Source organism: Chiloscyllium punctatum, chromosome 4 (genome assembly GCF_047496795.1).
Source record: "Chiloscyllium punctatum isolate Juve2018m chromosome 4, sChiPun1.3, whole genome shotgun sequence".
Taxonomy (NCBI): Eukaryota; Metazoa; Chordata; class Chondrichthyes; order Orectolobiformes; family Hemiscylliidae; genus Chiloscyllium; species Chiloscyllium punctatum.
The window spans coordinates 11,002,826-11,028,499 of record NC_092742.1 but is presented as its reverse complement, the minus strand read 5'-3'; the positions used below and the strand labels follow the sequence as shown (position 1 = coordinate 11,028,499).

The 25,674-nt window shown below is 45.0% G+C and overlaps 1 protein-coding gene across 1 annotated transcript in view; it reads right to left on the bottom strand.

Moving 5' to 3' along the window:
* ccdc88c (coiled-coil domain containing 88C) overlaps nucleotides 1-25,674 on the bottom strand; it is a 249,097-nt gene that overhangs the window by 8,233 nt on the left and 215,190 nt on the right. Inside the window, exon 28 of the mRNA XM_072568054.1 lies at nucleotides 22,842-23,137. Within this exon, the coding sequence (XP_072424155.1) occupies nucleotides 22,842-23,137 (296 nt within the window). The remainder of the gene's footprint in view (nucleotides 1-22,841; nucleotides 23,138-25,674) is intronic.

The window sequence follows — 25,674 nt, the reverse complement described above, 5'->3', positions numbered from 1 at the left end:
ATTCCTTACTGCTACTCCAAGAGGCTCCAGAAGACTTCTCTTTTCCTCTATTCTCATTCATCATGCAGTTAAACATCAACCACATCACTGTGTGTCTGGAATCACCTGAAGGTTAATCAAGTTGAGGATGACAACTCTCCCTTCCCCTTTAAAGACCCTCAGAAGTGGCCTTAACAACCCTCTCAGTTCAAGGTTGATTGGGATTCCAGGGGAGGTAATGGTCTAGTGGTTTTATCACTAGACCGTTAATCCAGGAACTCAGCTAATGTTCTGGGGATTTGATTTCAATTAAAAAAAATCTGAAATTAAGAATTCACTGATGGCCATGAAACCATTATTGACTGGTGGAAACATTTTCTGGGGTTCACCAATATCCCTTGGAGGGGTATTACATGTATACCCAGACCCAGAGAAATACGGCTGACTCTCACCTACCCTCTGCAAGGGCCTGTCAAGCCACTCAGTTCAAGGGCGGTAGATGTTGGCCAGCCAGTGATGTCCACATCCCATGACTGCATCCAAAAGGGCAACAAGGATAGTAATGGGAAGTTGCGTGTGGAGGCTGAAGAGATTGGGGAGGCACTGAATGAATACTTTTCGTCAGTATTCACTCAGGAACAGGACATTGTTGTCGATATGAATACTGAGGCACGAATAAGTAGAATGGATGGCTTTGAGATACGTAGAGAAGAGGTGTTGGAAATTCTGGCAAGGGTGAAAATAGATAAGTCCCCTGGGCCTGATGGTATTTATCCTAGGATTCTCTGGGAAGCAAGGGAGGAGATTGCAGAGCCATTGGCCTTGATTTTTGTGTCCTCTTTGTCGACAGGAGTAGTGCCAGAGGACTGGAGGCTAGCAAACGTGGTTCCCTTGTTCAAGAAGGGGAGTAGGGATAATCCTAGTAACTATAGGCCAGTGAGTCTCACTTCTGTTGTGGGCAAAGTCTTAGAGAGAATTGTAAGGGATAGGATTTATGCACATCTGGATAAGAGTGATGTGATCAAGGATAGTCAGCATGGTTTTGTGAAGGACAGGTCGTGCCTCACAAACCTTATTGAATTCTTTGAGAAGGTGACTAAGGAGGTAGATGAGGGGAAAGCGGTAGATGTGGTATATATGGATTTTAGTAAGGCGTTTGATAAGGTCCCCCATGGTAGGCTACTGCAGAAAATACAGAGATATGGCATTGAAGGTGAATTGGAGGTTTGGATTAGGAATTGGCTCTCTGGAAGAAGACAGAGGGTAGTAGTTGATGGCAAAGGTTCATCTTGGAGTGCAGTCACTAGCGGTGTTCCGCAAGGATCTGTTTTAGGACCATTGCTGTTTGTCATTTTTATAAATGACCTGGAGGAAGGGTTAGAAGGTTGGGTGAGCAAGTTTGCGGATGATACGAAAGTCGGAGGAGTTGTAGACAGTGAGGAAGGATATGGCAGGTTACAGCGGGATATAGAGAAGCTGCAGAGCTGGGCAGAAAGGTGGCAAATGGAGTTCAATGTAGCTAAGTGTGAAGTGATTCACTTTGGTAAGAGTAATAAAAAGATGGATTACTGGGCTAATGGTAGACTACTTGGTAGTGTGGAAGAGCAGAGGGATCTTGGTGTCCATGTACACAGATCTCTGAAAGTTGCCACCCAGGTAAATAGTGCAGTGAAGAAGGCATATGGCGTACTGGCTTTTATTGGTAGAGGAATTGAGTTCCGGAGTCCTGAGGTCATGCTGCAGTTGTATAAGACTCTGGTGCGGCCGCATCTGGAATATTGTGTGCAGTTTTGGTCGCCATACTATAGGAAGGATGTGGAGGCACTGGAACGGGTGCAGAGGAAGTTTACCAGGATGTTGCCTGGTATGGTAGGAAAATCCTATGAGGAAAGGCTGAGACACTTGGGGTTGTTTTCATTGGAGAAAAGAAGGTTTAGGGGTGATTTGATAGAGGTGTACAAGATGATTAGGGGGTTAGATCGGGTTGACAGTGAGAACCTTTTTCCACGTATGGAGTCAGCTATTACAAGGGGGCATAGCTTTAAATTAAGGGGGGGTAGATATAGGACTGATGTTAGGGGTAGGTTCTTCACTCAGCGAGTCGTAAGTTCATGGAATGCCCTGCCAGTAGCAGTAGTGGACTCTCCCTCTTTATGGGTATTTAAGCGGGCATTGGATAGGTATATGCAGGATAGTGGCTTAGTGTAGGTTAGGGGTGCTTTGATCGGCGCAACATCGAGGGCCGAAGGGCCTGTACTGCGCTGTAATGTTCTATGTTCTATGTTCTAAATGATGGAACCACAAGCAATATCCAAATCCTACGAAAGAACAAGGAATGATTTCCAGGGGCTGATATTGTGTGGGCAGAGGTTTAGAGAAACTGGAGAAAGAGGATAAATTTGGGAAGAAGTTTAATGCCCTTTCTAATGGAGCGAAGGATACAGATTCAGGAATATCCTTCGAAAGAAAATTGAATAATTACCCATGGAGGGTAGCTAATGTTATTTCAGAAAGGCTGTCAGGAGAAGCTTGGGAATGATAGAGTCTGACATCAGTGGTGGGTAAATTGTTGGTGGGGATTCTGAGCAATAGGATTTACGTGCATTTGGAGAATCGAGAAGTGCAGCACTGAAAAAGCACAGCAGGTCAGGCAGCATCTGAGGAGCAGGAGAGTCAACGTTTCGGGCATAAGCCCTTCATCAGGAATGCATTTGGAGAGGTAACTGATTAAGGATAGTCAGCAGATGACTGCAGATGCTGGAAACCAGATTCTGGATTAGTGGTGCTGGAAGAGCACAGCAGTTCAGGCAGCATCCAAGTAGCTTCGAAATCGATGTTTCGGGCAAAAGCCCTTCATCAGGAATAAAGGCAGTGAGCCTGAAGCGTGGAGAGACAAGCTAGAGGAGAGTGGGGGTGGGGAGAAAGTAGCATAGAGTACAATGGGTGAGTGGGGGAGGGGATGAAGGTGATAGGTCAGGGAGAGGGGTGGAGTGGATAGATGGAAAAGGAGATAGGCAGGTAGGACAAGTCCGCACAAATCTTGGGGACAGTGCTGAGCTGGAAGTTTAGAACTAGGGTGAGGTGGGGGAAGGGGAAATGAGGAAACTGTTGAAGTCTACATTGATGCCCTGGGGTTGAAGTGGCATATCATGTTGAGGTTGTACAGGATATTGGTGAGGCCACTTCTGGAGTATTGTATGCAGTTCTGAGCACCCTGCTATAGGAAGGATATTACTAAAGTGGAGAGAGTTCAGAAAACATTTCAGGAAGTTGCTGGCACTGGAGGGTTTGGCTATAAGGAGAGGCTGGATAAAGCTGGGATGATTTTCATTGGAGCATAGATGGTTGAGGGGTGACTTTATAGAGGTTTGTAAACTCATGAGGGGCTTAGATAAGGTGGTGAACAGCAAAGGTCCTTTCTCTAGGGTGAGGGATTTCAAAACTAGGAGGCAATAATTTTCAGCTGAGGGGAGAAAGATTTAAAAGGAACCAGAGGAGCAACTTTTTCACAGAGGGTGGTTTGTATGTGGAATCAACTGCCAGAGGAAGTGGTAGATGCAGGTACAGTTACAACATTTAAAAGACATTTGGACAGGTACATGAACAGGAAAGATTTATCAGAGTACGGGGCGAACGCAGGCACTGTGGACTGGTTTAGTTTGGGGAAACTCGGTTGGTGTGGATGTGTTGGATCAAAGGGTCTGTTTCCTTGCTGTATGATCCTATAAACACTGAAAGGGAACACCTAGGAGTGGAACTAATTGGATTTCTCTTTGAAAGTGAGAGCACAGATGCCATGGCCGAAGTTGCTTCCTTCGCCGTGATATAATCTTTCCTTCAAACACTTCAACCTCAATGGTCACCCTCTTACCAATCTCATGTCCCCCTCCTCCAACATTCCCTCTACAAGGAATAATCAATGAGAAATGTTTGAACACACTCTCTAGAATGACCTTGTCCATGGATTTAACAGATCTTAGTTTGACCATTTTTGTGCATCACGTGGATGATCAAACTTAAGCCACGTCACACATTTTCCAGAGAAACGTTGTCATTGTGCAGAAATTCCTCAGGGTGCAAAGCAATGCCCAAGTCGGAAATGTAACAGTGTAACAGAGGATCATGGTACTGTAAAGGAGTCAGTCACTTTGTTGTTCACCAGCGAGAGGTTGGTAACAGTGGAGTAAGTAGCAGTTCCAGCATTTCAAATTGGCATACAAATGACATACAAATGTTGGAGGTCCAAAACAAAAATGGAAATTGCTGAAGAAAGTCTGCAGGCCTGGCAGCATATGTGGCGAGAAACAGAGTTAATGTTGAGTCCAGTGACTCTCACCTTGAAGACGATACCAGACCTGCAGAGTCTTTAGAACTATTGTTTTCCTTTCATATTGACGTGCTTTGTGAGCCCACATTTATGTGTTTGTATACTCGGAGTAAAGATAGCACCCATTTCCCATAAATTCTTTGTCTCTTTTTGGACCTATTCCAATGACTGCAGCTTTAACAGTAGCACTTCCATGTTTGCTTTCAGTTTCTGCTGTCTCGCCTGCTATCTTGTTTGTGTCTGGCCCATTTCCTGCACCCGTGGGTTTTCACTCAGTCTTCTCGCCTGCAGCAGCCTGTGGGGCAGATCATCTTCCACCAGAGACTGGCGTAGTGGTAATGACACAGACAACGCTTCAGGGAAAAAAAACCTACCATCCTTCCTTGGCCTGTCCTCCCATCTGACCAGTGGCCACACACTTACAATGAGAGGGGCCAGGCAAGTGTTCTATAAGTATCATATGGAATTTGTCTCTTAATGCATGGCAAGGATACAGTATGATTTTCAGACAGCTTTCTTTGCAGGATGTAGGTTTGCTCGCTGAGCTGGAAGGTTCATTGGAAAATGAAATGGGAATAGTGCCATTTTGCATGGGGTGCAGGAATAAGAGGGACTTTGGGGCTTATGTGTACTGAACTTTGAAAGAAAGCTAGCGAGTTTTGAGAAGATGTGCAGCTCAGTTTGAGGGTCTGGATGTAGGTTTGCTCACTTCAATGAAAATGAACCTTCCACACCGTATCCTTGCCACGCATTAAGAGACAAATTCCACATGATACTTATAGCACACTTGCCTGGCCCCAGCAGGAGAGCAGATCATAATTCAGAAAAGGATATCAAGAGGTTTACTGGAATGGCCCCAGCAATATGGCAGAATTGGAGAAGCTAGGGTTTGTTCTCCATACAGCAGAGAAGGGGAAGAGAAGATGTAAAGATGTGTACAATAAATTCTACACTTCTCCACCAGCAGCAATACATTCTTGCTCTATTCCAGGGAAATACATTGGCTGCTTGGTAAGAATCTGGTAAGTGATTAAAGGTCAATTCTATTCTGAAGTTTAAGGATGATAAAACATATTAACACACAAGTAATTAATTGAAACTCATTCAGGATGGCAGATTAGATGATAAGGTAAAAACAATGACTGCAGATGCTGAAAACCAAATACTGGATTAGTGGTGCTGGAAGAGCGCAGCAGTTCAGGCAGCATCCAACAAGCAGCGAAATCGACGTTTCGGGCAAAAGCCCTTCATCAGGAATAATATGTCAATGCTGCAGCATGTGAGTGTTCCTGGGTACCTGTTTGAAGCATAACTAGTTTTAAATCAGAGTTTCAGAGCTGAACACTACAGACTCTGAGGTACATCAGGGAAGTGGGAACAGTAGCTGGAAGCCTGGAGTCAGGAGGCAGCCACATCGTTGGTTCTTCTGATTTGATCTTAAATATTTTTGAGACACAAACAGTAGCAGAAGGGTTGGTAACGACAAGGTATGGAAATACGGTGGTCGCCAACACAACCAGAGATAGGACATGAAGATTTATTATAAAATTCCGGCAGTGAGTTCCTGTGATAATATAACACACCGCCTAAAAGGTGGTGTTGGGTAAACAGTGGGAGGGTAAACAATTACACAGACCAAATGGATGAACTTTTGTGCTACATCATTCTATAATTCTATCCAAAGGCAAGTTGTTGTTCACTCCTCTCCAGCGAAGAGGAACTGAACTCTTAAAATCTTCAGCTCCCAGCAGATCTTTAGATTAGATTAGATTAGATTCTCTACAGTGTGGAAACAGGCGCTTCGGCCCAACAAGTCCACACCAACCCTCCGAAGATTCACCCATGCAGACTCATTTCCCTCTGACTAATGCACCTAACACGATGGGCAATTTAGCATGGCCAATTCACCCTAACCTGCACATCTTTGGATAATGGGAGGAAACCCACGCAGACACAGGGAGAACGTGCAAACTCCACACAGACAATTGCCAGAGGATGGGATTGAACCTGGGTCCCTGGGGCTGTGAGGCAGCAGTGCTAACCACTGAACCACCATGCCACTCTAATGCTTTCACTTACCATCACCATCCATCAGTTTGGAAGCAAAATTGATTACATGTGATTTATGCAACAAGAAAAAAAAAATTGAAGAACAAGCTATTCAGCCCAAACAGTGCGTGCACCATTACAGTCTCTTCTCATCTTCCCCATTCTAAATCCAGCGTTGTAATTTACTAGTCCCTTCTTAGTCATTTAGTTATCTAGCTTCCTCTTAAATGCTTTGGTGACTCAAACCGTATCTGAATTTGGTAACAATATTCTAAGTACTGAAATGCCTTTTGAAATGGTTTTCTCAGATCATTCCTGGGATGTGGGCACTGCTGACAACACAGCTCCAGTTACCCTGAAGACTGTGGCTGCTGCCAGTGTGGTGAGAGACTGCCAGTTACCAGGCAGAATACAGGGAGGCTGGAGCAATAACTTGGTAGCTGATGTGGCTGTTACTTTCCTGGTACTGACCCACCAAGCCATGGGTGTGCAGATAAGGTGCTCATTTCCGTGGATTTGAGCTGCACACTAGACGAAATGATCCAGGATGGCCCTCCCAGTAGCAGCACTGAGGGAGTGCTGCACTGTCAGAGGGACTGTACTTCAGGGGAACCGTCAACTCGAGACTCTCCTGCCCATTCCCTCAGCTGGACGTAAACACTCCCAGCACTGTATGGGGATTGGAACAAGGGTGAAGGCTTTCCCTGCTGTCTGAGACCAATGTTTAACCCTCCATTAACATCAAAACAAAACAAAACATTTCTTGCCCATCACCACTTGTGGGATCTTGCTTGACACAAGCTAGCTGACACTGCATCGTTTGACAATTTCTAGTTTGTCTTCCATTCCCACTCTATCCAGCTTTGCTGATATTCCTCAGGGTCCACACTAAGACCATAAGAAATAGGAACATTTGGTCTTTCCAGTCTGCTCCACGGATCAATGCCAATCCAACATTCCTCACATCCACTTTCCTGCAATTTCCCCAGTATCCCTCGGTTCTCTGACTGATCGATAATCTCGGCCATCGTGAATGCCCCTGACGATCAAGAATCCATAGCCTGCAAGGGGATGGGTGGGGAAAGGCGATAGCCCAAAGCAGACAGGACAGAACAATCGGGGAAAAGCCAAGCGAGAACGGGAATTTCTAGTTACCCATTACCAAGAGCTTCACAGACCTGATAGCATTTGTGAATGGCAGTCACTTGTCATGTGGAGGAACATGGCAGTCAGCATATACACACCAAGCTGCATGCTGCATGCTCCAGCCTGTGTGTGCCCATGCAGAACTTGGCCACTTTACAACAGTGATATTGCATGATATTAAAGCAATTATCTATTTTGAGGAGTTGTGGGTGGATTACTACTGTCTGGGACGCTCAGGAGAATATCCCAGCTCTTCTGTGCCCTGTGTGTTTTTTTAAAACATCCAACAGTGTCAGCAGACCTCTGACACTACAGCACTCCCTCAGCATGGCCCTCACTGTGTACTGAAGTGAATAGGGACTGGCTACTGAACTCTTAGCCTGACTCAGACATCGAGGGAGAATCCAAGGCATAATGGAAAGCCATTATTATTTTAAATCCATTGACATTCTACTCCCGATAACCACCATTACAATCATTCTCTGAAACTGAATAAAATTATGAGGGTATAGACAGGGTAGCCTGGAGAGATCAATGACCAGGGGCGCAGATTTAAGGTGAGGGGCAGGAAGTTTACAGAAGATTTGAGGGAAAACATTTTCTTCACCTGGAGGGTGATGGGAATCTGAAACTCACTGTCTGTAAGTGGCAGAAACCCACTTATATTGAGGGAGTATTTTGATATGCACTCGGGGCCCTAAGGCGTATAACGCTATAGGCCAAGTACTGGAAAACAGGATTTAAATAGTTAGGTGGTTATTCCCGATTGGCATGACCATGATAGGCTGATGGCGTTTGTTCTGTGATGTAGATCTCTGTGACTTAAAGCTCATCTAAAAACAGTGGAACTAAATCTGATCTTAGATCATGACTAGTTCTCCACTCTCAGACTCGAAGGTCAGGTGCCTCATTCATGGGTCAGTCATCTCACCCATAGACTGGTGAGAGGATACACTTCGTGATGTAACACACTGGGAAACGTTAGACTGGGAGCACGACTCCTATCGGGGAATCCCCACAACATTGCTCATTCCTAACACCTGCATTGCATCACAACAAGTAAAACAAAAATGTTTAAACAGAGATGAGCTGTCTTCTGTATTCATTGCAGCTGGAAGGTCAGACAAGTGAGCGAAAGAGTGTGATTCAGCAACACACAATCTGCTTGCTACTGTTACCAGGCAGATCGGCTCTGCTGCTGAGAAATGCAGTATTGAAGAAAGGAAGGAAGCTGCATTTGTGAAGCGCCTCTCGATCCAGAACATTCCAAAGTGCAGTTGCTGTGATCATGTAGGAACCCGCAGCAGCGAATTTTGCAAAGTTAATCCCCACAGAATGCAATGCCATACTGACCAAGGAGATAATTTCATCTACTATAAATGTTAGTTCAGGGATAGGTATTAGCCCAAGGCACTGGGGAGAATTCCCCTGCTCGGTCATTGGGCCCCTGAATGGGAAGCTGTGACCCCAGCTTCATGCCTCCTCAATACAGAGGAGGTTCTGCAAGAACAAAGATATCCCAGATAGTAGGTCATCCTGGAAACAGGGTGAAAACGAGGATTGCAGATGCTGGAGATTAGAGTCGAGAGCGTGGTGCTGGAAAAGCACAGCAGATCAAGCAGTGTCCGAGGAGCAGGAGAATCGACATTTCAGGCATAAGCCCTTCATCAGGAAGCAGCAGACAGACCAGGAGAGGAGGGGGCTGACAGATTCCTTTAGATGCAGGGATTACGTAGAGGATTGGAGAGACTGTTGTAGAGGGCGAGGTGGAATGAAAATTGATACACAGGAAACAAACCAGACAGAGTCAGCTAACAGAAAGCTAGACATCAAAAACTGAAAGTGAACAAGGAAATTCTGATGGGGAAATGGCAGTAATTGGAGCAGGTGCAAGAGAGAAAGACAGACAGACAAAGGAGCAGAGAGGAAAAAGGTGCAGTATTTACAGGAAGAAGGTGTACAAAGGTACATAACTTGGATAGCTGTGCACTGACAGGACCTGGCAGTCTAGAATCATCGCCAAGAATTTGTTGGCTCTGAAGTGTTTGTATAAAGGTTGGGGCTTTTCACGTGGTTGGAGAATGGAAAAGCACAGCAGGTCAGGCAGCATCAGAGGAGCAGGAGAATCGACATTTTGGGCATAAGCCAAATGAAGAGCTGATGCCCGAAATGTAGATTCCCCTGCAACTCGGATGCTGCCTGACCTGCTGTGCTTTTCCAGCACCACACTCTCGACTCTGATCTCCAGCATCTGCAGTCCCCATTTTCTCCTATATGTTGGGAATGTGGTGTTTCCTCGGCATTTCAGATGCCCCCTGATCAATCCCCGGGCAGTGAGGAGGATGGTCTTCCTGACGAAGACTCTTCATAAGGCAACTGGAGTGTGTAAACCCAGCAGTTGTGGTGGCAGGAAACAGGCCAGAGCTAACCAGCTGCAGGGTCTACAGCCAGCTGAGTGAGCTGGGGTGAGGGTCCCTTCTACTCCAGCATTCTGTTCACCGACATTACAAAGGAGGTGGCCACAAAGGAAAGCAACTCCCAGCTCCCTGCTGTCCACTCCACTTCTTCGACAGAGTCAGAACATAAGAACTAGGAGCAGCCATTCAGCTCCTCAAGCTTGCTCCGCCATTTAATATGATCATGTCTAACCTCACATTAGCCTCAATTCCACTTTCCCGCCTCCGCTCTCCATAACCTTTCAACCCATTATTCGTTAAAACAAAACCTCCTTAAATTTACTCAATGTCCCAACATCCACTGCACTTTGGGGTAGCAAATTTGACAAATTCACGACTCAGAGGGGAGTAATTTCTCCTCATCTGTTTTAAACCTGCTACCTCAACAGTCATTAAGTCACACCAGCACAGCAATAGGTCCTTCGGCCTATGATGTCTATGCCAATCAACAAACTACACTCATCCCATTTACCTGCACTTGGTCCATTGCCTACTTTGTCCTGGCATTTTGAGTACTTGTCCAGATGTTTCTTAATGTTACAAGAGTACCTGCCTCCACCACCCTCTCAGGCAGTGCGTTCCATATTTCTATCATCCTCAGTGAAGTTTCTTTCTTGGACCTCCTCTGAACCACTTACTCCTCACCTTAAACTTGAGCCATCTGGTCTTAGACACGTCCGCAGTGGGGATGAGATTCTCACAAGCTATTGTGTGGGCCTCTCATAATTTTGTACCTCCATCAGATTCACCACCCCACCAACCCCCCAACTCCCCTCCCCCCCCCTCCCCCCCCCCCACCCCCACCCCACCCCCACCCCAGCCTCCTCTGCTCCAGGGATAACAAACCCAGCCTCTCTCCTCCCAACTGAGATTGGTCAAGCCAGGAAACAGCGCTGAAAATGTGCTGCTGGAAAAGCGCAGCAGGTCAGGCAGCATCCAAGGAGCAGGAGAATCGACGTTTCGGGCATGAGCCCTTCTTCAGGCTCATGCCCGAAACGTCGATTCTCCTGTTCCTTGGATGCTGCCTGACCTGCTGTGCTTTTCCAGCAACACATTTTCAGCTCTGATCTCCAGCATCTGCAGTCCCCATTTTCCCCCCCAAGCCAGGAAACATCCTGGTGACTCTCCTCCGCGCACTCTCCAGTGCCTTCGGAAGGTGTGGAAACCAGAACTGTATACTGTATTTTAAATCGATGGCCTACTCAATGTTTTATAAAGATGCAAGAAATCTTCCTTGCTCAAACTCTACAGCCCTGCTAATAAAGGCAAGCATCCCAGATGCTTTTGTTGCCACCTTGTATACCTGTGTTCACACCCTCAGGAATGTATGGACTTGTACACACACTAAGGTCACTTTGTTCCTCAGCGCTCGAAGGATCTACCATTCATTGTGTAAACCCTTCTCTTATTAGACCTCCCAAAATGCATCACCTCACACTTATCAGGATTAAATCCCATCTGTCATTGTCCTGCCCAATTTCTCAGCTAGAGACAGTAAGACGTGACTGAGGAGGAGGATTCTGGGAAAGGTTGGCTTGCTCACCACAATGGAGAAGGAAATCGCGGAGGACCCAGTGCCCAAGAACGGTGACCTGCACACCTTACAAGAAGGGAAGGGAGGCTTCTGGAACAGTCTCTCCACATCGTGACAGTCCAGAAAGGGAGTGGTGACCTTGTTGGGTATCTGTTATCAGCTGATTCTAAGCAGGGAGGAAGTGGAAGAGAGCATTTGTCGGCAGATTATGGAAACCTGTAGAACAGGTGGAGCTGTGATGGTTGGTGATTTCAATGACCCGAGAGGGAAGTGGGAAAAGGGGAAAGTGTGGGGCTTGGTATGGGGAGAAATTCCTGCAGGAAAGCTCCCTGGAACAGTAAGTTTCCTGTTCTCCCAGGGACGGAACTATCCAGGATCTGGTCCTAGAAAATGAAGCAGGCCAAGTGGAGAATGACAGAGTGGGAGAGCATTTGGGAATTAGTGATCATAAAATTATTATATTAGGGTTCAATAGTGAAGCGTGAGAGGATAAAAAAAAAAATCAATCAAGGGTTAAGATGTCAGACTGGAAAAGGGTAAAGTTTTAGGAATCTAAAAGATATTGACTGAAAAGACAGTTTGTTGGACAGTTTGTTTGGATTTCAAAAGGGAGATGAATAGGGTTCAGACTAGGTACATACCCAGGAGAAATAAACATGGGGTATCCAAGCTAGAATATCCTGGTTAACTGAGGATACTGATGAGAAAATATGGAAGGAAAGAAAGAGGCTCACGATGCATTCCGGAATAATAACAGAAATCAGGAAGAGTATCTCAAATGCAGGAGAGAGGTGAAAGCTGGAATAAGGAAGGCTGAGAGGGAGTATGAGGATAGGATGGCAGGCTGAGCTAAAACAAATAGTAAAATGTTCTTCATACATATTAACAGTAAAAGATTAGGGAAGGAGAGAGTAGGGCCCATAAGGAACAAGCAGGGTAAGCTGCTCACTGACACAAAGGCAATGGCGGAGGTACTAACAGAATACTTTGCTTCTACCTTTACCAACTTAGAAAATGGTGACAATGGCCAAGCTGCAAACATGGGTATTGAGCAACTGAGCAGTTCAGTGTTAGATAAAGAAGGGGTGTTAAAAAGGCTGGCAGCACTCCAGGTAGAGAATTCACCAGGCCCAGGTGGGATGCTTCCCTGATGGCTGAGATGGGGAAGGGAGCAAATCACGGAGCTGTTGACAAAAATTTTCCAGGACTCTCTGAACATAGAGTTAGTCCCAGGGGACTGGTCACTTGAAAATCTGACAATATTGTTCAGAAAAGGCCAAAGGGTAACCCAGGTATCTATAGACCTTGTCAGCTTGACATCAATAGTGGGAAAACTGATGAAGACTGTAATACAGGAGAAGGTAAAAATACACTTAGAGAAAAATAAAAGTTAATACTAGAAAGTCAGCATGGTTTTGTCAAGGATAGGTCATGTCTGACAAATTTAACTGCATTCTTTGACAAGTTGACACAGACAGATGAGGGTAACGCTGTGGTTATATATTTGGACTTTCCGAAAAAGTTACATACAATGTCACATGGTAGGTTGTTCAGCAAATTAGGAATGCTTGGGCTTGATGAGTCCTTGACAGCCTGGTTTAGAGGTTTGCAGCAAGATAGGAAACAGACGGTAGGTATAGATAGGCATTTCTCAGACTGGAGACCGGTTGAAAGTGGTGTTCCCCAGGGATTGGTATTGGAACCTTTGCTTTTTCTGATTTGTATAAATGATTTGGGTGTTGAGGGCAAAATCTCAATTTGCAGAGGATACTAAGCTAGGGAGATTAGTGAGTTGTGAGGATGATGCTAAATGACTTCAGGAGCTGGCCAAATGAGCAGACAGGGCAGGCAGATGAATTCCAATGCAGCAAAACGAGAGGTAAGGCATTCTGGTGGAAGAAACATGAAGAGACAATACAGGCTCAATGGTACATCTTGGAGGGGAGGACAGGAACACAGGGACCTCTGGGTCATGTCCATAATCCTCCGAGGGTGGCCAGGTAAGTTGAAACAGTTGTTAAAACAACTTATAGAATCTTTGAGTTTATAAATAAAGGCATAGAGTATAAAAGTAAGGAAGTGATTCTACGCCTCTACAAATCAGTGGTCAGATTGCATTTGGAGTACTGTGTTCAGTTCTGGACACCTGACATAAGGAAAGATGTTAAAACCCTGGGGAGACCGCAAAGGAGATTTACTAGTGTGATATGGGGAATGGGGGATACAAGGAGTACTTTGAGAAATTGGGTTCATTCTCCTTGAGCTGAGAAGATTAAGAGGTGACTTTATTGAGATGTTCAAAATGATGAACAATTTTGACAGGGTAAAGAAGGATATTCCATTTCTACTAGTAGGTCAATAACTAAGATCACAATTTGTAGGTTGTCACCAAGAGAGCGAGGAGTAAGTTGAGGAGAAAATTCTTTCCTCAGAGTTGTTAGGATTTGGAATGTGTTGCCTGGGAGAGTGGAGGAGGTGGATTCCATAGGAGGTTTCAAAGAGAACAGGATATGTATCTGAATTTGATGATTTTAAAGAGCGACAGATGTGGGACAAGCTGGGTAGCTCTCTCTTTGGAGCCAGTAAAGCCATGATACATCAAATGGCCTCCTTCTGTTCTGTAAAGTTCTACCAACATCAGACTGTAGTCTGTGACCATCCTCCTCACTATCAACAACACCACAAACTTTCAAATGATCTGTAAACTGTCTAATTATACTGTCTACATTTATATCCAAGTTATTAAGATGCATAACAAACAGCAAGGGTCCCAGCAGCGATCCCTGTAGGTATGCTGCTGGTCGCAGGCTTCCAATTATAAAAACAATCCTCAACCATTACCCTTTGCCTCCTATCTGTATTATCTCTTGGACCAATCACCTATGTAAGACTTTGTCAAAGGCCTTACTGAAGTCCATGTAAACCACAACAACCGTGCTACCCTCATCAATATATTTAGTTACCTTTTCAAAGATTTCAGTTGAACTATTCAGACAGGATTGCCCTCCAACAAACCCGTGCTGGCTATCCTGAATCAATCCCTGCCTTTCCAAGTGTTGATTAATCCTGTCCTTCAGAATTGTTTCAATAATTTCTCTCTTACGGATATTGGACTAACTGGCCTGTAATTACTTGGCCTATCTTGGCTGCTCTTATTGAACAGGAATCCACGTTTTCGATCTTCCAGTCAACTGCCACTTCCTCTGTGACCACTGTAGTAGTAAATATCTCCAGAGCCCCAGCAATCTCCTCCTTTGTATCCGATAGCAGCCTGGGATACATCTCATCAGGCCCTGGGGTTGTCTGCATCCTTCTGCCTGTTAAAACATCCAACACCACCTCCTTATTAATCTTAATATTCTAGAAACTCACCATCCCAACTGAAATCTCCAGCTTTTGCCTTTATGAATACAGATGAGAAATATTCATTTAAGACCTCACCCAAGTTCTCTGGTTCCATCCACAGGTTGCCCCTTTGGTCTCTAATAGGCCCCACTCTATCTAGAAACCTTCTTTCTTGCAATATATTTATCAAATACTTTGCAGTTTTCCTTAATTCTACCTGCCATAGATATTTTGCGGCCCTTCCTTAACTTCCTAATTTCTTTTAGAAATAAGCCCCGTCCACTCTCTATACCTCTGGTTTATCATATGCTAAAATACGCTTACTACGTTTTCTTTACCAAATTCTCAATATCCCTTGACATCCAGGGGTCCCTGGACTTGCTTCCCCTGTCCTTCACTCTTAGAGGAAGGCGCTGGTCCTGAACTCTCACTATACCGATTAAAAGATTCCCATTTTTGAAATGTAGACTTATTTGGAAGTCCCAGTTTATGCTTGCCAGATCCTGTCTAATAATACTGAAATTAGCCTTCCCTGACTTAGACACTTAACATTTGCAGGATCATTACCCTTTCCCAAAAGGGCTGAAACTTATAGAATTGTGGTCACTTTCCCCAAAATCTTCACCCACTGAAACTTCAACCACTTGACTAGCTTCATTCCCTAGGCTTCTGTCTAGCACTGCCCCATCTCTGGTAGGACTGTGTACTGACACAAAAAGCTCTTTGGATGATCTTTAAAAATACCACCCTGTCTAATTCTTTCACACTAAGTTAACATCATCTGGGATCACCTAAGTTGAAGTGTCCTATAAGGTTTTGGATCAGAGTGGTGATGGAAAAGCACAGCAGGTCAGGCAGCATCCTGGCTCCTCAGATGCTGCCTGACCTGCTGTGCTTTTCCAGCACCACTCTGATCTAAACTCTGAAATCTCCTATAAGTCTAACCCTATTTCTCTCACCCCTCTGATTTGCTTCCATATTTGATCCTCTATTTCTCTTCGGACTGTTGGGAAACCTGTAGGAGAATCCCAATAAGGTAACTGCCCATTCTTTATTTCTGTGCTCGACGCAGATGGTCCATTCCGGATTGTTACGTCAACCCTATTGCCCTGGGTCTACAGAGACACGTAGGCCAGGTAGACATTTCGGATTGCTCTCCTGACAGAACTTAGTGAACCAGATGGGTTTTCACAATAATCAGTTGTAGTTACAGGCAGTTCCCAGACTTGCCAGTGGGTTCCGTTCTGGAATCCATTTGCAAGCCAAAACATACTTCATGACATTGGAAAGCAGCTGTTCATTAGTTCAGGAAACATTCCAATGTTGGGTCTTTACATTTTAAAATCACATCTGTGCAAATACCACTGCTTGTAAGTCAGACATTTGTAAATTGGGGACCCCCTGGACATGATATTTATTAACAGAATTCAAATTTAACCACTGCCACACATAATTAGCTTAGAGTCTGCATGTCTCCAACAGTGACATCACCACAACACCAGTGCCTCCCCAGATGAATGGAGAGAAAATAAAATAGTCTAATGTTGATACTCAAACAAAGAAAAATCTTTCAAGAATGCAGGAACTGCAGAGAAGTGGGGCTCCCTCCCAGTGGGTAGCTGGGCTCGGAACTGAGACAGTGTCAGGTCAGTGACGGACAGTTTGGCTTCATCTCAGAAAGAAGCACCATCGACCCAAATTTCTGCACGTGCCAACCGAGCGAGATATCGCAGAGGACCAAAGGGCTTATTACGGGGCCTGTCTTGCTTTGGACAAAGCAGACAACAAGGCACGGAGGAGAAAGTTACTAGAGATGGACAGAGCGGGTCACTGGAGAACTAAGTCATGTCCACAACAGACATCCAAAAGATGTTGGTGAGAAACTGCGCTGGCAACTCGAGAAAATCCAAGGAGAAGGGTTGGGGGCCACTGAGGGCGAGTCAACCTGATGGTTTGTCATCATCCTCCACTGAGCATTAAGGGGGATTGGAGAAGCCGTCCTTCACGTGGATGATGTGGCAATCATCGCTGAAAGCAAGGAAGGGTTACTGTAAGCTTTTGGCAAATTTCCCTTGACAATGGCAGGCTCTGGATGGGCAGTTACAAGCCCTGTGTGGGGCAGCCAAGTGGCAGCAGCAATGTGACTGGCACCAGATTAGGGGGCAGCGGGGAATCGAATGGAAACATCTGAGCTCAGGTGGATGGGCTGGAATTGTCTGTCATGCTCCCAGAGAGCCAAGGGGTGGACCAAGTGGTGGTCCTTTGCAATTGAAAATGCTCATTCTGGCTAAAGGGCCAATTCCTGGAGACCTGTATTCATCTAGCACCATTGTACACATCAGAGAGCAGGTTCTCCTGGAAAGCAGAAGGATGAAGCTTTGATGTGGCAGAGATGAGGATGCTGAGGTTGATCTGCTGCGTCTCAGGAAAAGACTGTCCGGAATGACACATCCAGGAGAAGGTGAGGGCGACTAATACTCCCAGGAGGCTCCAGGAGAGAAGACTGGAATGGAACATCCGGGGAAGGCTGGAGGATCACACAATTAGGAGCAATTTGGTGTGGACTGAACCAGGAGGGTAGAAGAAAGGTCCATGGAGAAAATAGGTGATGGAGAGGATCTAGAGGAGAAGGGTCTTCAGAGAGAGGACACTTGAGAGCTGGGACATGGGGGAGTGTGGGAAACCTATTGTGAACCACAACGTCACCTTGAAAATCAGGAGCAAGAGAGGGGAGACGGGATGTGGCTGATCCAAGTTTTCTGATGATACACAGTTGGGGGGGGGGGGGGGGGGGGGGGGGATGGGGGAGGTGAATGTAAATGTGCTACAGAGGGTTGGGTGGGTGTTTGGCTAAGTCAATGGCAGATGGAATACAATAGTATCCACTTTGGTCAGAAGAAGAATTAAAAAGGTGAATGCTTTTCAAAGGGAAGAAACTTAGAAACATTGACATTGGGTTGGGGCAATCTGGGTGCCACTGTAGAGTACTTGAGTCATACAGCCTGGTAACAGACCCTTCAGTCCACCTCATCCATTCCAAGTAGGTTTTCCAACTCAACTAGACCCATTTGCCTGTGTTTGGCCCATATTCCTCTATACCTTTCCAATTCATGTACCTGTCCAAACATCTTTTAACTGTACCTGCATCAATCACTTCCTCTGGCAGTTCATTCTACACGCTAACCATTTTCTGTATGAAAAGGTTGTCAGTCAGGTCCCTTTGAAATCTTTCCCCTCTCATCTTAAAATTATTCCCCCCCGTTTTGAATTCCCCTACCGTAAGGAGAAGACCCTTGTATTCACTTTATCTATGCCATTCACGATTTTATAAATCTCTATAAAGGTCACATGTCAACCTCCTACATTCCAGTGAAAAAGGCTGTATTGGAAACAAGTCCCAGCCTATTTGGTGTCTCCTTATAACTCAAAACTTTAGTCCTGGTAACATCCTTGTAAAGATTTTCTGCACCTTTTCCAATTTGAAAACATACTTCCTGTACACAGTGACCAGAACTGTGCATAACACTCCAAAAGGTGGCCTCACCAAAGTCTTGTCCGTAACATGACATCCCAACTCCTATACTCAATGCTCTGACCAATGAAGCAACATGAATGATTTAAAATACAATGCAAATTGGGAAAAAATAAAATTAGAATGTTAGCCTTTAACACAAAGGCTTCAGAATCAACAATTCAAATATGACATGCTTTGGTGAGTATACCTGTGTATGTTAACGTGTCTCCTTCCCTAAGACAGCCATGATGCAGAGGAGCTGGTGTTCGACTGGAGTAGACAAAGTTAAAAATCACACAACCCCAGGTTATTAGTTCAACAGGTTTACTTGGAAGCACTAGCTTTCGGAGCACTGCTCCTTTATTAACCACCTGATTGTGTGATTTTTAACTTTGTCCCTATGAAAAAACATGGCTGCCTCTGAGGGAGTAAACCCTACAGATCAATCTGTGAAATGAGCTGATAAAAGGAATATGAAGAGTTTATTCTTCTTGAATCTTCAGCCCTTGCAGATCTGTGACTAACACTTCAATGTATGGGTTACCAAGTATCAGAATGAAAGCCAAAACTGACTCAGAATTATATTTTAAATATTGTTCAAATCAAAATATTCTTGGCACTGTAGCCTGTTACACAAGTCTTATTATTCCTGGAAGAAACACGTTACTGCTGAAGCAGCAGCTATGGTGACCTCGCTAGCATTAGTCACCAGCGCAGTGCGTGTACTGTAATTTTTTGGCAGAATACCAGGCAATGCAGCTTTATTTCATCACCTTCTGTGACCATTTTCTCATCTCTTCAATGAGGAGGCTGCGATGTTTGAGCAGGATTCTTAGACTGATATACTGCCAGTGGTATGCCTCAACCTGCAAGTTTCCCTCCAAGCCACATACCATCTAGACTTGGAAATACATCGCCGTTCCTTTGCTGGTGCGGGGTCAAAATCCTGGAACTCCCGTCCGAACAACAGCGGCCGTCATAAGATATAGGAGTAGAATCAGACCGTTCAATTCATCTGTTCCTCCATTTGATTATGCTGATAGATTTCTCAACCCCATTCTCCTGCTTTCTCCTTGTGACCTTTAATCCCCTTAATGAATCAAGACCCTATCTCTATCTTAAACGTACTCAATGCCTTGGCCTCCACAGCCTTCTATCGCAATGAGTTCCACCGATTCCCATCACTCTGGCTGAAGAAATTCCTCCTCATCTCAGTTCTTAAGGATCATCCCTTCATTGAGGCTGTGCCCTCGGACCGTGGTGTCTCCTAGGAAACATCTCCATATCCATTCTACGCAGGTCTCTCAATATTGTATAAGTTTCAATGAGATGCCCTCATCCTTCTAATCTCCATTGAATACAGACCTAGAATCCTCAAATGCTCTTCATACGACAAACTCTTCATCCGCGGGATCTTTCTTGTGAAGCTCTTCTGGAACCTCACCAAGGCCAGCACATCCTTCCTTGGATACGGGGCCCAAACAGCTCAGAATATCCCAAGTGTTGTCTGACCAGAGCCTTATACAGCCTGAGCAGTACATCCCTGCTCTTGTATTCTAGCTCTCTTGAAATGAAATCTGACATTGCATTTACCTTCCTAACTGCCAACTAAGCCTGTACGTCAACCTTAAGAGAATCCCAAGCCAGGACTAAGATTTCTGAAGCCTGACCCCATTTAGAGAATAGTACCTCTATTTTTCCTACCAAAGTGCATAACCTCACACTTTCCCCCGTCTGCCACTTCTTTGCCCACTCTCCTAGCTGTTCCAAGTCTTTCTGCAGCTTCTCCTCTTCCTCAACACTCAAGTTATAGTCCAACAGGTTTTTTTTGGATATATATATCATTTCAGTTGCATGACACTGTAATCTTTTGCTGTAAATTCTGTGTTTTATGGTCGTACTCTCCACAATCACCTGATGAAGGAGCAGCGCTCCGAAATCTCGTGCTTCCAAATAAACTGCTGGACTGTAACCTGGTGTTGTGTGATTTTTAACTTGGCCCACCCCAGTCCAACATCGGCTCCTTCAAATCCTCAACACTACTTGTCTCTTCATCTATCTTTGTGTCATCTACAAAACTAGCAACAATGCCTTCAGTTCCCTCGCCCAGATCATTAACACAGAATGTGAATAGTTGTGGTCCCAAACACTGACCCCTGCAGAACTCCACAAGTTATCCATTGCTACCCTGAAAATCACCCCTTTATCCCAACTTTCTGCCTTCTGCTAATCAGTATACCCTCTTTCCACACAAATCCCTAACCCATAACACCATGGGCTCTTATCTTACTTTGCAGTCTCCTGTGCAGCACCTTGTCAAAGGCCTTCTGGAAAGCCAGATAAATCACATCCACTTACTTTCTTTTGAGATCACTTTTGGAATATTGTGCAATTCTGGTCTCCCTCCTACAAGAAGGATGTTGTGAAACTTGAAAGTATTCAGAAAAGACTTACAAGGATGTTGCCAGGGTTGGGGGATTTGAGCTATAGGGAGAGGACGAATAGACTGGGGCTGTTTTCCCTGGAGCGTTGGAGGCTGAGGGATGACCTTATAGAGGTTTATAAAATCATGAGTGGCATGGATAGGGTAAATAGATAAGGGATTTTCCCCTGGGTGGGGGAGTCCAGAACTAGAAGGCATAGGTTTAGCACGAGAGGAGAAAGATTTAAAAAAGGAGCCAAGGGGCAACCTTTTCACGCAAAGGGTGGTGCATGCATGCAATGAGCTGCGAGAAGTAGTAGTGGAGGCTGGTACAATTACAGCAGTTAAAAGGCATTTGGATGGGTATATGAATAGGAAGGGTTTGAGAGAGATACAGGTCAAGTGTTGGCAATTATGACTAGATTAACTTAGGATACCTGGTCAGCATGGACAAGTTGGACTGAAGGGTCTGTTTCTGTGCTGTATGACTATGACTAACTTGCTTGCTACCTCCTCAATGAATTCTAACAGATTTGTCAGGCATGACCTCCCCTTGACAAAGCAATGATGAACTCAGTCCTATTTTATCATGCACTTCCACATATCCACAATCTCCTCCTTAATAATGAGCTCTAAAATCTTACCAACGACTAAGGTCAAATTAACTGGTGTATAATTCCCCGTCTTCTGCCTTCTTCCATTCTTAAACAGGGGTGTTGCCTAACTTGCTGTGATCTCCAGGATTTTTTTGTTGTCTTTGAAATTCGCAACGTATGTAGAGAGGATGGTTAAGGAAGGATACAGCAAACTTGCCTTCACTGCTCAGATCTTGGAGTATAGGAGTTGGGATGTCATGTTGAGGTTGTACAGAACATCAGTGAGGCCTCTTCTGGAATACAATGTACAGTTCGTCCCGAGCAGCGCCATGACGCGGGACTCCATTTGGTACTCCCAGAATCACAGACTTATCGTGAAGCAGGAGGTGGCCATTCAGCCCATCATGTCTGCACTAACTCTTGTGCCAATCTCTTAGCCTTTTCCCTGTAATGTTGCACATTGTGTTGATTTAAATGCCCCTCTAAATGCCTCCATTGAGCCTCCCTCCACCACATTTCCAGGCAGTGCATTCCAGACCCTAACTACTCACTGGAAGAAAAAAAAAAGATTTTTCTTGCCTTGCATTTAGTAAAACATTCTAAAACTGCGCCCTCAGGTTCTTAATCTGCTTACAAATGAGAACAGTTTCTCCCATAGCCAATATGTCTGAAAGTCTCAATTTTTAACAGTGCTATTAAACCTTTTCTCAGCCTCCTCCTCTCCAATGAAAACAGTCCTAACTTTTCCAATCTTTGCTTACTGCTGAACTGCCTCATCCCTTGAGCCATTCTTGTAAACCTCTTCTGCACGGTTTCCAATACATTCACATCCTTTTTATAACGTGGAGCATAGAACGTAGACAATACTCCAGCTCAAATCTAAATCTGTGCCTCATAAAAGTTAATCATAAGCATAGAGTCCTTCATTTACAACTCTCTCTACTTGTCCTGACATCTTTAATGACCTAAGTACATAGACACTCAGGTCCCTCTGCTCCTGCATTACCCTCTAGAATACTACCTTTTATTTTATTCTGTCTCACCATGTTCTTTGCCCCCAAGTGTATCACCTCTCACTGAATTGGAACGCTACTGTCTATTCCACTAACTTGTCAATCTCCTTTTACACTGTCCTCGTTATAGTTTACACTCTTTCCTAAGTTCATGTCATCTGTAAATTTGGGAACTATCCCCAGGCCAACATCCAAATCATTCATATACATCAGGAAAAGGATGGGTCTCAACACTGACCTCTGCGGAAAAACCACTACAAAACCTCCCTCCAGGCCGAAAAATATGGATTAACCATGATTCATGTGTCCCATGCCTCCTCCAATTTTGGAATGCGTTGAATATCCACTTGTGGTCGTTCAGTAAATTTGGCTGGGACAGCAGCAAAGCTAAAGGAGATGGACTTGGACGGGGCACTGCTTTGATAGTGCATGCGGGCGAGCGTTGTGGAGAGTTACTTACATTGTTTGACCCCAGCTGCCCGGTCTCCTGTAGAAACTGCTCCAACGTCACCATCTCACTGCCAGGTGAGGCGGCCCTAGTCCGACCAGAGGGACAGCTATCCTTCGCCCTTTGCAGGGTGCTGTAGGATACCGGGTGCCTCCGTGATAACATGGGGTCTGACCTACTGCTGGCAAGCAGCACCGAACTAGAACGAAGGGGCTGGTTTTCTCTGGGGCCAGCTCCGACGTCTTGACTAGGCACAAGGTCATCGCTCCGAAGGCTTTCCAATCTGTTGTCCACGTGATCAGCAACACCTACAAAGAGAACCAAAGGTTAAGTATGAAATAGCCAGGACGCTGTGATGGGGGTCTATTCATCAATTGCAAGTTCTAATCTCAACAGCAGCAGTTTGGAAATTTTAGTTGCGTTGGAAATCTTCAGCAGGTCTCTTAGAGATGCCAAAAACCCATGAACAGATGGTTTAGGAAGAGTAAGTAAAGAGAAACTGTGTCAAGGGGTTGAAGGGCCAGTGCGGAGAGCAGGGAATTATGGTGATTAATAGAGAGAGAATGAGCAAGTATTTTTAATAAAACAGAGAAGACAATCTGAAAATCAGTGAAGGCAGCTTCCAAGAGAACTGCTAAGTAGTTAAGAGGCAAAATTTACAAGATTCTGGAGAAACAGTAGGGGAGTAACATTAATTGAATGACTCCACCAATGGCCTCTTTCTGTGCTGTATCATCATATGATGCTAAATTTTAGCTTGGTGTCAGTTAAAGTGACCATATTATTGTTGGGCTGTGTTGTAGATTGAAACCTTGTTGAGGTAATGGAGTCTCATCTGTAGCTAGGGACTCATGTGAGACCCACACACCACTTTGTATTTGTCATGGACTTGATGTGTAGAGGTCTTTTGTGGAAGAGTCTAGGACCAGAGGGCATAATTCAGAGGGAGGCTAGCACATTCAAGACCGAGATGAGGAGGAAATTCATGTCAGAAGGTAGTGCACTTGTGGAATTCTTAGAGGTTGGGTCATGAAGTACTTTCAAGGTGGAGATAGATTTTTAGTTAGCAAGGGAATCAAGGGTTCTGGAAAGTGAAGCTGAGGGGGGTCAGTCACGATTTCATCAAATGGAGGAGCAAACTACAGCTCCTGCATCTTGTAGTTCCAACAATCAGACAATGGCAAGGCCACCGGAGTGGGGGAGGTCACATTCCCTGGAAACAAGACCTGAGGGGCAGGAAGAGCTGTCAGCCAGAGATTGGCTGCAGTGCCACAGGTACCTGTTCCAGGAACAACACCCTTTGGGGTCACAGAGTTTCATAATCGTAGAGGGACTCAAGCCACAGGTAGGCAATATTGGAGGGAGAGAGGAGATTCGTGGGGAACACATTAGGCAGAGGGTGAAGGGGTGGGGAGTGGCAGCAAGCTCAAGGGGTAGCTCTTTAGTGGGACTCTTCTGTTTCAGCGTCCAACTGTTGTCTTAAATTCACTCATGGGCCGTGGGCGTCACTGGCTGATCCCAGCATTTAATGTCCATCCTTAATTGCCCTTGAGAAGGTGGGGGTGAGCTGCCTTCTTGCAGTCCATGTGCTGTAGGTTGACCCACAATGCCCTTAGGGAGGGAGTTCCAGGATTTTGACCCAGTAACAGTGAAGGAACGGATGGTGAATGGCTCGGAAGGGAACTTGCAGGTGGTGATGCTTCCTGTGTGTCTGTTGCTCTTGTCCTTTGGATGAAAGTGGTTATGGGTTTGGAAGGTGCTGTCTAAGGATCTTTGGTGAATTTCTGCAGTGCATCTTGTCAATAGCACACACTGCTGTGACTGAGTGTCGGTGGTGAAGGGAGCGGATGCTTGAGGATGTGGTACCAGTCAAGTGAGTTGCTTTATCCTGGATGGTGTCAAGTTTCTTGAGTGTCGTTAGAGCTGCAAGTGGGGAGAATTTCATCACACCCCTGATGTGTGTCTTGTAAATGGTGGATATGGATGGGGGAGTCAGGGGAGTTACTCACTGCAGTATTCCTAGCCTCTGACCTGCTCTTGTAGTCAGTGTTACGTGGTGAGTCCAGTTGAGTTGCATTTTGAAGTCTGATCACCTCCAAGGAGGTGATTATTACACAGATTGAACGGATGAATTAGTGCCAGAAGATGGCAGGTCTAATAATACTCTCCTGCTGTGTAGCTGTAGTGTTGGAGTCCCATTTCAATGAATAAAAAGGAAAAGCAGCAATGCAAAAACATACTGACCACCAACCAACTCCAATGGGAGCTGCTTTATAAATTGGTCTGTACATCTCAGCAATAGTGTCTGGTGGGATTTCATCGGATTGTTTAAGGGTTGGGAAGCAGCTAAACCTAGAGCTGTTTCGAAACCTTATTTAAACTAAGTGTTCTGTTACATTGAGCATTTTGGCAGGAAGAATAGTTTGGAACTACTCTCCAAACTGTGAAACCCTGACACTGCAAGAGAAATTAACTGGGCTGGTTTTATCTTCAGCCAAGAAAAATGCTGTCATAGTTTAAACCAGTCCCTCGTTAAAACAAGCACTCAATAGGCCATGGATTAGAATCCTATTCTACGAGTTTGAATCTATAATCCAGATGAACCATTTTAGTGCACTACTGATGGAGTACTCCATCGTCTGTTACCATCTTGAGGAGTCTGCCGCTAGATAATTTGAAAACGCTTACTTCTGAGTTTGTTTTGTTTTATTATTTCATTCCTCCCGTGTTTCTGAACTTTTTATAAATCTGTAAGCACTGCTTGTAATTAACTTAACCAGAGTCCGTTTTCAACTTAAATAACGGAAAGAACTGCGGCTGCTTTGAATCAGAGACAAAAATAGAA